Source organism: Echeneis naucrates, chromosome 16 (assembly GCF_900963305.1).
Source record: "Echeneis naucrates chromosome 16, fEcheNa1.1, whole genome shotgun sequence".
In the NCBI taxonomy this organism is placed as follows: Eukaryota; Metazoa; Chordata; class Actinopteri; order Carangiformes; family Echeneidae; genus Echeneis; species Echeneis naucrates.
In genome coordinates this window covers 23005070-23018101 of record NC_042526.1, presented here as the reverse complement: position 1 = coordinate 23018101, position 13032 = coordinate 23005070, and the positions used below count along the sequence as shown (strand labels likewise).

General features: G+C 41.1%; 1 protein-coding gene across 7 annotated transcripts in view; it reads left to right on the top strand.

The window, feature by feature from the left end:
• Positions 1-13032, top strand: part of LOC115056509 (transcription factor SOX-6-like) — a 103694-nt gene that overhangs the window by 36810 nt on the left and 53852 nt on the right. For all 7 annotated transcript variants that reach the window (XM_029523004.1, XM_029523003.1, XM_029523000.1 and 4 more), the window contains one exon: positions 909-1119. In XM_029523004.1, the coding sequence (XP_029378864.1) occupies positions 1008-1119 (112 nt within the window). In that variant the 5' untranslated portion in view covers positions 909-1007. The remainder of the gene's footprint in view (positions 1-908; positions 1120-13032) is intronic.

Sequence of the window (13032 nt, the reverse complement as noted above, 5' to 3'; positions counted from 1 at the left end):
CCTCTTGCTTAACTCGTAACCCAGCAGAGAAAACAGCAGCGGGAAGCAAACACTGCGGTCATGCTGCACAACATACGAAGGAACATTAGTTGTGTGTCATTCACTACTGACAAGTCTTAAGATAGTCTTTTTGTCACCTTCACTGAAACAAGAACTAATCAGGAAAAGTATCTTAGGAAGCCCACAACTAAACTACAGTATTAGTCACCTCTGTGTGCCTTATCAGTTTACTTACTTCCTTAAGGGCTACCCCTCGTTGTGACAGCCCAACCGGTAGCTGTCCCAACATGCCAGTTTTTTTTTTTTTTTCGTTAAAAACATGCGAAATTCCATCAGTTACTGACTCTGTTTCCACAATTTTTCCAATTTATTGTATTCAATTTATGAAAATCTTTTGAAGTCATAAGTTTTTATTTAAGTAATTCCAGATTGTCTCTGCCATTTTCAGCAGCTTTTCTATGTTTCTGTTTCTCACATTTGTGGTGGATGATTATTTTTTTAACTTTGTTAGAGCGTCACAAGCAGAGGCAGGAAGCCAGGAGAGAGTTTTAATAATAGAATAATAGATACAAGAGAAGGCCCAATCCTTATAAAGGAATGTAATGAGGTGACACTGCAGGGCTCCTGATGACAGAGGGTTCAAATAGTGTGATTATCATGTTCAGTCTGCAGCAAAATGCAGTCCTAAACTTGACCTTTCCACAAGTCACGCCAGGCAACCACCTACTAAAGGGAAGCAGAGCAGAGCATATCCAGAATAATGCCATAATGACACTGATTTCAGAATCATGACGCGTGTTTGTCTGAAAAAGTAAAATTATTCACTGAAAAATCATTTAATAATGGCTTCTATAAAACAAATGAACAGCTTCTGACCTTGAATTGTCGTGTGCTGATTTGTTTTCCAGGACAATGAGAGCAGCAAAGGGTGCTCAGTCTATTCCTACAGGACTAACTCTACCTCTCCACACAAGCCGGAGGAGTGTTCCCGGGATCGCGGGGAGTCCATGATCGGCCTCGCTTTCGGGACACCGGAGCGCCGCAAAGGAAGCTTGGCCGACGTGGTTGACACACTGAAACAGAAAAAGCTTGTGGAGCTGACCAAGACAGAACAAGATGGTGAGAGAAAGTTTTTGGTTCCGTTCGTGTGTGCATCTGTTTGTTATTTTACTGTGCTCCCACTCAATTCAAGTATAGATGCTCTTCCACTTAACGAGACGTTGCATCACTCATTCATGTTGCACATTTAGATTTCCCTTCATGGAGCAAAAAAGTCAAAAACCTCTTGTATATTTAACTTACATTTATTACAAAGCAGCCAGATATTGTTGATTCTTCAGCGCAGATTTTTTTGGGGATGGCCTGGAGAGCTGCTTGTCTGGTTGTTGAACTGAAACGACTGTTGCAGCTGTTATAAAGTATCTTGTCTAAGTGTTACAGCTGAAGTCCATTAACAGAACTCACTCTGGGAAGACAACAAAGATGGCAGAACTACCAGAACAGTGATTTTAATGTCACTCCATGTTGCTGCGTGTTGATGTAAATAAATTCATAGATATATGAATAAATCATGAAATGAACCAAACATCTTTGATTGATATGCCACAATTACTAACTACTGGAGCACAGAATCTTTCTTCATTTTGTGATACTGAAGCAAATCACTAAGTGTGATTTATATGCGTGTAATTTCCAGTATAACAGCTTTGACAGCTTTCTGGTCCTCACGTATGATGTCAGACACAATAAATAATATTAATGATTTATATTTGCCAACCCAAGACAGATATTAGATTTAAATAACTTTGCAGCAACAGTGGTAGTTGTGCTGTAGCTGTAAAGTGACCTTGATATCGCCCTAATGTCAGACACGTCTGACAGGTTGTCGATCACTTACTCCCCACTTGCACATAGTGCAAAAGCAACTATACCTGTATTTTGTTTTCCCTCGCTGAACACATCCGCTCTAGAGGATCTTTGAACATCTAAAATTGCATCTGACAGATCCCTCTCTCGTTAGATCACAATATCAATCAGTGAAAACACAGGTTTCCCTTTCTCCTCTGATCTACACCTCTAACACAGGAAAGAGCCGGAGTCTCCCAGCATGCCTCAGCTCGCCCCTTCCAAACCCCACAGCAAGACAGATCTAAAACCATCTAACACCCCTCTTTACAGTTATCTGCACATAGTAATTGTGATGATATCAGAGGAGTGCTTGATCTCTCTCATTTAGGGGTTTTACTTTGTTATTGATACAGTGAAGTGGGCAATAGAGGGACAACCAGAGGCGTAATGCTGTGCAGACAGTCTTTAGTTGAAAGATAGGCAGCTTCTTCTCTTATCTGCGGAAAATGGTTTGAAAGGAAGAACTTAAGTGTATGTGTACGTTTGCATGTATGTGTGTGTACGTTCAAAAGTGTTGTGACATCGTCTTGTCAGATCAAAGGAGATGTGAGTGGAAGGAAAGGTTTGTATCTTTTCCATCATGTGTGGGTCTCACTGCCCTCATCCAACCAACTGGGTCTGACCCTGCTCAGAGTTATTTAAACATATGAGATCTATATTATAATATAATATAATATTGTTGACTCACGATCTGTCCCAGTGTGAGCTGGGATTGGTTCCAGCACTGCTGGAAACGGATAAGTGGTAGATAAACGAATGAATGACTAAATATTATAATATTTCTGTTTGTGCAGCATTGTCATATCCGTCATAGTGAAAACATTCATTTCGTTTTTTCAGGATTTCTTCAATTTCACTTAATCTCATTTTAATTGTATGATCAAGGCAATGGATACTAGTTATATGCTAAACAAAACAGAAATGTTTCCCCCTCCTGTTCCTTGAAAAATCTTTGATCATATGACTCTCTTTCGCATGGTCTCTTCCAGAAATGTGCTTTCCAAAATAAGGAAATCATTATTTTCATTATAATTACGCTGAAGGACCATAATGACATAATACATGGCTATCCTGAAAACAGCTAAAACCAAATACAATAATAACCAAAAACAAATGTGAATATACTGCTATTGCCTATATAATGTATATATATAAATATGTATATATAGTGTTTTTTTGGGGACCCAAAGGGTCTTTGCCACTTTTTGTTTTCTTATTGCCTTGTTTTACAATCTGTGGACTGAATATACTGTTACCAGAAGGAAAATTGACTAAGATCCTGAATGACTTACAGACAACACAAACAGCGTTTCAATAGTCAAGGTTATGTGAAACATCCAAATCCAGAAAATTAAAGCATGCTGTTTAAATTTGACGATCCCTTATAGCTTATATGGAATACAGATTTTAGCGTCGAGATAAACTAACAAACAAAAACGCAGCTGTAAACATTACGATGATATATCTGAATTAAAATAATTAGAAGATGCTTATGTACACTTTTCATTAGATTCTGCCCAGTGCAGTGTGTGAAAAAATGATTTTATACAGGGATGAAATGGTTCAGATTTCCTGCACATTTCACCCCTTAAAAACAGCTATTGAGTTCGGGTCTTTGCTGCCTGGCATAGCTGCTCTCCCTAACAGGTGTCACTGATCATGCTGCAAACACTTAGCTCAGACAAAACAACAGGATAAACCTGTGCAATGCAAACAGGTTCAGTGTACGAATCTCACAGTGTAAGCATGGATAATAACTCCGCCTGTTTGAGGACCTTGTAAACGTTCATATGAATTGCTCTGATCCTTGAGGACATGATGTAAAAATGTCTTTCATGCTGTTCTGTGGCAGCATGTATCATTCTGAGCCTAGTGTAACTCTACATATGAAGACTGGCAAGTACCTCTGCTTTTTTTTTCCCCAAATCAATTCAGTTAAAAGGGAGCAATTTATGAATAGACGGCTGAGGCTGAAAGCTTCATTAAGTGAGTTCACCCACAGTTCAGAACTGATGTGTGACAAAGCTCATTTAATTACACCTTTCTCTCCTTCACCTTGTTATTGTCTTTAAGGTTTGTTTTTGATCAGATGTTCCTGTGCCCCCCTTTTTTCCTCCGAGCTCCAGCAATCTTTCAAACCACTCATGGCACATATTTGGAATCTTTCTTTGAAAGGCAACCTTGCTCACATCCTGACCTAAAGCTATGTTGTGTATTCTTGGTGCAGGCCAAACTCAGGTTTCCTTTGCATTTGATTCAAGCCCCCCCCCCGACTCATGAGTGGCATGTGTTGACCTAGACTGACACTTAAAACATGGTTCCCCTTGCAGTATGACCAGATTTGATTATTGGTACTCAGGTGGCAGGCGCATTAAAGCCTGAACAATGCTGTCCATTCCATGTCCATTCCCAGCTCCTGCTGAAAGGGCTTCAGATTGGCTGTATGATCAAATAGAGCGCACCCCATTAGCCACGGAGCGCTTCCTTAGCCTAACATGACGAACCCCTCTGTGCACTGTAGCAAGGAGCGAAAGTGTGGATGATGTCGTTGTTAGCCTTTGTGCTGTTCTCACCCCCTGTCGGCACACTGTTAGTCGCCTGCTGTTCAGAGGAGCCCTAAGTGCCTGTGACAGTTCTAATGAATAGACATGGCCTCACTTTGCAATGTTGGAGAAATTTTTTTCTCCATCCAACTGCCACCTCAGCTTTTAAAAGCCTTAGCAAGAACTCTTCAAGACTGCGTCAGCCGGCTTTATTACCACAGCTGGTTGCTGCAAACACAATCTTTTTTGCCTGTTGACTTTCACACCACAGAGGCAGAGAGGGTGAAGGTCTGATGTTTTTTGTTGTTGTTGTTGTTGTTTTTTTTGACAATTTAGCATTTATGTTGAGTTGTGTCTCCATTGTGTTGAGGTTTAGATACAAAGGCTTGCCACATACAAAGGGCCTCCTCTGTACTGTGAAAGCGCTTAAACTGGTAGGCTTGTTATTGAATAGAGTGTTCAAGGCCAGGATGAGGGAACATCAGAGGGAAAAATGTGGGCACTGGACATGCTGCTGAATGGAAACACTCCTCCATCCTCTGTCATTTTGTAGCTAAAAATATGAGATAGAGAGGATGGGGGATAAAATCCTGGAATAAACAGAGAAACAACCCAAACAATAAGCTGTCTCTCAACACAAATACACGCTTGTTAGCAGTCATTAATCTGAATTCACTGTGTCTCCTTGAGCCCTCAATACAAAGAGGGAAAACGTGGTCAGGAGTGGACATTTATCAACCCAATGTATTATGGGATGCTGGCTGATAGATATTAAATCCAGTGAAGAGTGCAATCAAGCTTCCTTGGTGTAAAATAACCAAATTACCATTATCTTTATTGTTGAGCCTCAGTGGGGCCGAACCACAAACAACAGGCCCTGGCATGGGCCGGGGGCCCCCGTGCCAACTTAGTCAGCCATCTAATGTGCTTAGAGCAGCTCTGGCGCCTGGAAAACACTTAGCATCATTCTAATCCAACCCTAACCCCTCCCTCCCAACTCTATATGTACGAATTGCTTTGCTATTCATGTGTTTCATTTGCAAATAAGCTCTGGCTCATTACCACATTGTACTCCATCAGTGTGGTTATAGAACAGACACCTGTGTGATTTAGTCATGAATTCAACTGAAGAAGTTTAACTTTAGTGAAGGACACATCCTTCCTCTGTGGCTCAAAGCAGATAAAAGGTCCAATACTGCGTAATAACATACATTTAAAAAGGTACCAAAAGCTACCTCATTATAGTTTTACATTGACTGATTGGTCAGTTGACACACTGACTGTCTGCTGCGTAATTCCATTAAAATTAGCATCATTATTTGATTTGTACACAAAAAGAAACCAAATTCTGCGAGATTGTGATTGATGGACCTCCATTTCATTCTAAGGAACATTTTGTGAACTCGTACTCAGTACGAAAGTTTTACAGTAACAATATAGAACTGAAATTGCTCCAAATGTCATTGTACTCCTGGAACAGTGATAATAAAGTTCATTCATTCATTTATCTGATATGTATATAAAAAAAGACCCCTACAGAGTTCCAGTTTTACACTCAGATCTGATGGGATGCTGCTCTCTCATCTTGTGCTTTTTCACGATTGCTCAACACTGACAGGCAGTCAGACACTGTTGACAGTTACCCATCAGTCTAAATACAGATTTGCACGCCATCATTTGAATGCGTATCATCATCTTTTTTTCTTTTGCCTCACCTCAATACATGCACTAGATATTTATATAAACCCCAACTACAATTTAAGATTTGCGAACACCACTAACTGCCCCTCCCATCATATGGAAGCGGCCAACATCACAGCCTTCCATCTGGCGTTAGTGGCATCATGATGATTCATTTCTACTATCCAACAAAACCAACTTTATTTTCAAAAGCCCTCATGTCTGTCTTGATTTGATTCATCTTTGTGGAAACTTGAGCTTATAATAACATCCTATTATCAAGTGTAAAAAAACAAAGCCTTTACCATCTACTGTACTTCCCAACATAATTCTTTTTTGTTGTGCCTAAGCAATGAATGGCTTGTGTCTGTGGAAACACATCTATTCAATCAGCTTCTCATAATGTGGAACGTGTTCTCTCAGTGATACAGTTTTTCGATGACTGACACTCTATATTTATACATGCAAAAAATTCTGTTCAGTCCCCAATCAGAGTTCAGCCATATCTGATAAACGCTGAAAAGCTGGTTGCTTGTACGTTGAGGCCACTTTCAACGAAAACTGATCAGACCACATACACACTGATCCTAAAGTGGTAAATACTAAAAATACCAAAGTTCCATTACGAATCTTGTTGTTGACTGTGTGTTTAAGTCCACCTTGTCCAGTTTAGAGGAGTCTACTCTGTGTGTTGGGTTTAGGCTAGAGCAGAACTGTGCACCGAATCACCCGTTTAATGGCTTCCCCAGCTGGACAGGGAGGTCAGAGCGAGGCCAAGCCTTCCTTTAACCCTGCTGCTCTGTGACAATGGAGACATTTTGCCAGGCTTCGCTTTGTTCTTGCTCCCTGCTGAAAACTTGTTTGAACATCTCTGCTGTTTCCACCACTCAAACTCTGGAAAGCATGTGTACTCCTCTGAAGGGGGATGTGATGAGCTGACGTGTGGTCTAAAGATGTACATCCTTGACTGTAACTCAGAAAAATTTAAGTAATGCTCAACCTGGATTAAAACATTAGCTGAAATGTTCCACTTACATTTTTTTTTTTTTTTTTTGCAGAAGAATAAATGTATCTCTCTTTAAATGAGCAGCTTAGCCATTAGCCCAGGCCTGCCAGGAATATGTTTGAAGGTTAAATAGGATATAGGCTCTTGAGCTAACCCTTGAGCTGCAGCTGAAGCTATACTGAATGACCAAACTTTGAACTTACAGGTGCAGTGGTTAGCTCTGTTGCCCCACAACAAGAAGGTTGCAGGTTCCAGCTCCTTGGTCCTTTCTGTGTGGAGTTTGCATGTTCTCTCTGCATGGGTTTCCTCCCACTGTCATGCATGTTAACTGGTATTAACATGCATGACTGTGAGTGTGAGTGGTTGTTGGTCTCTGTTTGTCTCTTTGTGTTGGCCCTGTGATGGATTGGTGACCAGTCCAGAGTGCACCCTGTCCTCACTCAGCGTGAGCTGGGATTGGCTCCAGCACCCCCACATGACCCGGAAATGGAAAAGTGTTAGAAGAATGAATGGATGCGCTTACAGGGTATGTGAACCTTGTGTGGCTTACCTGTTTGTGTGCATGTGTGTGATTATGTGAGTGAGGGCTTAGGGATCCATACGCTCAGGTGGAAGTAGTTGTGATGAAAGCTTAACAGCGGAGTTAGGTCAGCCCTGAGAGTTAAGCTTATTGGCTCTCGCACTATGTTTGCCTTACGCTATGGGATTGGTAGCTTGAGCTGTGATTGTGTTCAGCCAGAGGTTTTGTGTCTCCGTGTGTGTGTGTGTGCATATAAATCAGGATTTGGGACACTAGTGAAGTCCCAACGTAAAGCTCATTCTTTTATCTTGAACTTCTAATCTACACGCTGTCGCTGCGTGTGGTGGTCAGCTCTGCTCTCCATCAGGTCTGCCAACAGGTCGACTCCCACTGGACTGCTTGTGGCTGGTTTCAATCTCTGTCTCTGTAATTGATAGGGATCTCTTTACTAATCAGCCGCTGCCTGTTTGTCTTGAATACAAATACAGGCAGTGGGATATGCCTGGTAGCTCTCTCTGGCTCAGTCTGGCTACCGGCCAGCTAGCATATGTTCAGACAAATACAATGTGGTTTGCACAAATAGTTTTGAGTGTCGTCCAATCAAATCAGATTAAATTGTGATTTTATTAAGTCCCCGTTCTTTTACTAGGATTACAGTTAGATGCCAAATTGTTCAGCTGATCTTCAACATCTGGTGAAGACGGACATGATATAACTGTAATGAAAGATGGATCGTGATGGACTTGAATCTGTTGAAATGTAAACTCTTTCCAATGAATGTCACAGACATGCCTTAGTGTGTAGCGTCCTACATCAGAAATAAACTTTTTTCTGAAACAAATGGCTGTTAAAATTAATAATGCAATGGATAATGATATTTAAAAACACCATTAGCTGCACAAATCATTGCTTTCATGAATGAATCAGAAGGCCTCTCGTGCATAACCACAACTAATCCTGTCTGTTTGTGTTCTTCCATACTGTGGGGTTGTCAGTGATGAATTGCAAGAATGATGACCAAGGAAGGAGGACATGACAATGGAACTGATGTGCACTCACTTGTTTTTAAATTATGTGAACAAATCACATGGTGCGCCTGTAATTTCCGGTAGGCACACAACTGGAGTGTGTGGTAAAGCACTCCCTTGTCACACTGCACACGCTGCGCCAGTGACTGAAGAGGCCAGTTTGAGACGGAGCACTGCTCTTCAATGAAGCAGCATTTGGATTTATGGAACAATAAAATTGTTTGTCCCTAATAAATATGAGAAAGTAAAAATGTTAAAACCAAAAATAAGTGCAAAGTTAAAAGTTAATTTTTATACAAAATAATGCGCTTGTTGTGGTTTGAGAAAATGTTTTTTGGCGATGCACTTTGCTGTTGGACAACACGCATGCTGAGGATGGGGAGCAGAGGTGTCCTATGCATATGTTCCCTCTCTCCCCCCCCACGTTTCTGTTGTGGTTATATCAGCAGGATCAGGACTGGGTCAGAGGTGTTGTCTCTCTGTGACTTGCTCCCTGACCCCCCACCATATCTCTTCTGTGACCCAAACCAACACCAGCTCTCCCGTGGGTCCGAGCCAAAACAACGCTTCTATTGTGTCTCAGCCACACATCATGTTGATCGTGTGTGTGTGTGTGTGCTAAGTAGGCTAAGGTTTCATATAACATGCCTAAAGTGGAACCAGAAGTCTGTGTTTTGAATTGCTGGTTTGGAAGTGTGTGTTTGACAAAGAAGTAATTTTGCACCCTGGATGTGCTCATATTGTTTTATTTATAGACCATATCTTTGATAAGTGAAGACCAATTCAAATGTTCACCTTGATCACGGATAAAAACGTTCCACTCCATCCTATCTAACGGTTTATTTACATTTATAATTCTAAAATAAATAAATAAATAAATGAAGCCCTGAAGACATGAGACAGCAAACAAAATGAAAAAAAAAAAGAAAAGAAATATGAGACCCCCTTAGAATAACCAGTGAATAGATGTTAATTTAAATTAATTAAATCCCGAGTGATTTGACCTTGTTGTTGGAGCGTCATACGCCCCTGCTACAGTTCAGTTTTTAAAGCCCAGCAGTCACTTCATTGTTCTCCAGCTTACTCATAATACTGAGCTGAAAAACTACCTGAAAATGTTTGAGCTTTTGTTTCCTCATCAAACAAGTGATATCTGAGAAATGAAACCAACCGCTAATAAGATGAACCATCTGTTCTGGTGTTATAGTCAGCGCATCCTCATCAGGCCTCATCTTAGCTGCAGTGTATTTTCTGTGTGCGTTGAACCTCCACCCTGAGGCGTTGAATGTTCAGTGGCGGTAGTTGGTCGGCATTTGTGTCAGCGCCTTAATTCGCGTCAGGCCTGACCTCTCAGGCTGCACAGCGGGGATCAGCAGTCTGGCTTTTCTAGCATTAAACTCACACCTTCACTTGAAACATTACCCTTTCTCTTAATTTGGGGCTGCAGGGTTTCAACCCCGTGCCTTCTGCTGCGCAGCCACATCATTTAAAATAAAATGCTTTACACTTCTGGGAGTATTTTTAGCATGTGGTTCTTAGTGACACCCAAAAAGCCTCTGTCAGGGGATGCAGGGGCCTGAACTCACTTTCTCTAAGCTGCAGGTGAAGTAAAATACATTAATTATGCAAATAGGTTTACGTCAGTAGAGCATCAACTTTGGATGCACATCAGTCCATACAGGAGCCCATCTCAGCAGGCTCTGCAGCAACAACTGTCAGATGTCATGGTATTATAAACATGACAAGGGATCCACAGTGACACAGGTAGTATGTAAAATATGTTTTTGTTGCAATTCTGTTGGAAGCATTATAATGAACCTGGATCACAGCATCTGTTTGAGGTCTAGCTCCACTGGTCACCTCACAAAAAATAAATGAACCTATATAAACATCTATATTTGCAGATCTTCATACTTTCCTGGTACAGTGAACTCAATATCAGTGGGTCTTGAAATGTTCACAAACAAAACAAAAACATTTCTTACATTTTGTGGAAAATTGCTGTTTTGCCCTGTTTTTACAGACCAACCAATTCATTGAGAAATGAGAGCATATTACTGGCAGATGACTCGGTAACAAAAGTGAAGTTGCAGACCTTTACTAAAAAAAAAAAAGCAATACTGAGATTTTCCTTACTGTATAATTACGTTTTATGACTTGCATATCGTTTTCTGGAGGAATAATAGTTTATTCCGCTGTTTGTTCCTTTTTAGGCCAACATGGATTAGAGTGCCATGTAAAGAATACATGTGGCTCCTCCAGGTGGCCTGGTCTTCCTGGGCACACTGGGTGCACTGCTAGGCGAGACAAAAAAAAATGTGTGTGTGTGTGTGAAGGGAGGTGATGTATGAAGAGGTGGTTGCACAGACTCGACTATGTCATACACCCACCCCCATCGGCCCCCTGCAGCCAGCAGGGCCGGCTGCTTTCTCAGGCCATGTTCTGCGACAAGAGAGTCTGGGTGTCATCTGACCGATGAAAATAGTGTGTGTGAAATGGAGACCGTGCTAACACGCAGCTGGGCTAACCACTCTGCAGTTTAATGGTTTTACAACACTGAGTGAGCAGCGTGAGGACACCCATCGTGTGTGAATGTGTGTGTGTGTGATTGTTATAAACCCTCTCTGTGGCATTAATCGTCTCAACAGTGTAGCGGTATTCTTTAATCAGTGTGTGTGGCACACATGTATGTTCTTTAGAGTGTAAAAGTGTGCTCACATCAGTGTGTGTGTGCGCTTCTTCCTCTTGGCTGGCCTGTCTTCTCATGTTTGGACATATGTTGAGTTTTATTTCACTGAGACATCAATCCTGCTGGCCAGCTGTTCGGACAGCTGCTCTCTCTCTGCCTCTCCTGCTCTGTTTCTCTCTCACTATCGCTCTCACTTTATCTGAATCTTTTGCTTTATCACCGTTTCTTTCTTTTTCTCTTTGTCTTTCTGCTCTTCCACCGTGTCTCTCTCTTTCGTTTGTTCCTTCATTCTTTTCCCTTTCTCTTCTCTCTGCCGTGGGGTTTTCAGTCGAAATTGTACCACTGACATAAATTTGGAAGTGCAAAGTGTAGCTGTCAGCTTCCATTTACACGCACTCAGTAGCAGAGTGAAGACACAATTTTTTTTTCCACTGTGTGTGCATTACACAAACACTAGGGACCCACTCAAACATTGGCCTTTGTTTTTTTAACATTAACTAATATTTCAGATTAATATTTTTTTCTCTTTACCTTGGCATTCGACTGCAGACTCCACAGATCCTGAGCTCTGGCATAGTACAAAGTGTGTGTTGTTTGTGTGTGTGTGTCAGAGAGAGAGAGTGAAAGACACACTGTTTTCCATCCAAATGTCAAGTGAATTATAAGGAAACTTTGAAACATCATCAAATATAAAACAGAAAAAATAGTCAGATAAACTGGTTTCTTTCATGAAAGCGTCTTTCAAGAAATATAATTATTCTTCTGTCCATTGAAGTGAAGGTCATATTTCATAACACCACTTGTATTCATAAAGAAAAATATATCTATAGGGATCATACAAAAAAAAGAAACTAGTCTTATCAGTATGTATAAGAAACAACACGTCTAACACTGTGATGCCACTTTCAGACACTGTTTAGCTGCTGAATGATAATGATCCAGAAAAACTGCATTAAAAGATGGCGAGGTGGGGCATGAAAGGTCTAAATCATGACAAAAACAACAAGTGATTGGGCCATTTCTGAGTTTCTTCCAGTTTTTAAAGCAGTGCAAAAGATGAACAGCTTGATTAGAAAATATCTGAAAGAAAGTGAAGTTTAAGGTCCCACATTGTCTGAGGAGTCTGCTTTCTGACTGATGAAATGTAAATGTGGTAGACCTACCAGATGGGCAGGCGGGTCCAGGTGGGCCAAGTTTGGATTGTGGCTGAGGCCAGTGACTGCTTTGTTGTGGCATCACAAGTTACAAGCGTCCTGACAGATCATTTCAAGTTTCTGTATATAGGCTGTGTCTATTTCAGTGTGGGCTGAACGCTGATACTTTTTACAGTAATAATGTGGACGCTTTATAATCAAAGCCTACCTTTATACTATATGGGACCTTGAAGATATGAAAAACTGGCGGCCATCACATAAGTTATGCCTGGGAGACTCCTATGATTATTTTTTGAGAAGCACTGAGGATATAATTGAAGCTAAATGTTGACATGGCGTTATGCTACAGGTTTTTTCTACTGAAGGATATTTTGGTGAAGATTCGTTCCATCAGACGCTTCTACACACATGGAAACAGAGACAGAGACAGAAAAACAGAAGGAGAGAAACACGAGAGTCTGAGTGGAAGCCTGTGGCAACTCTGTTGTTCTTGGCAGTGGCTGT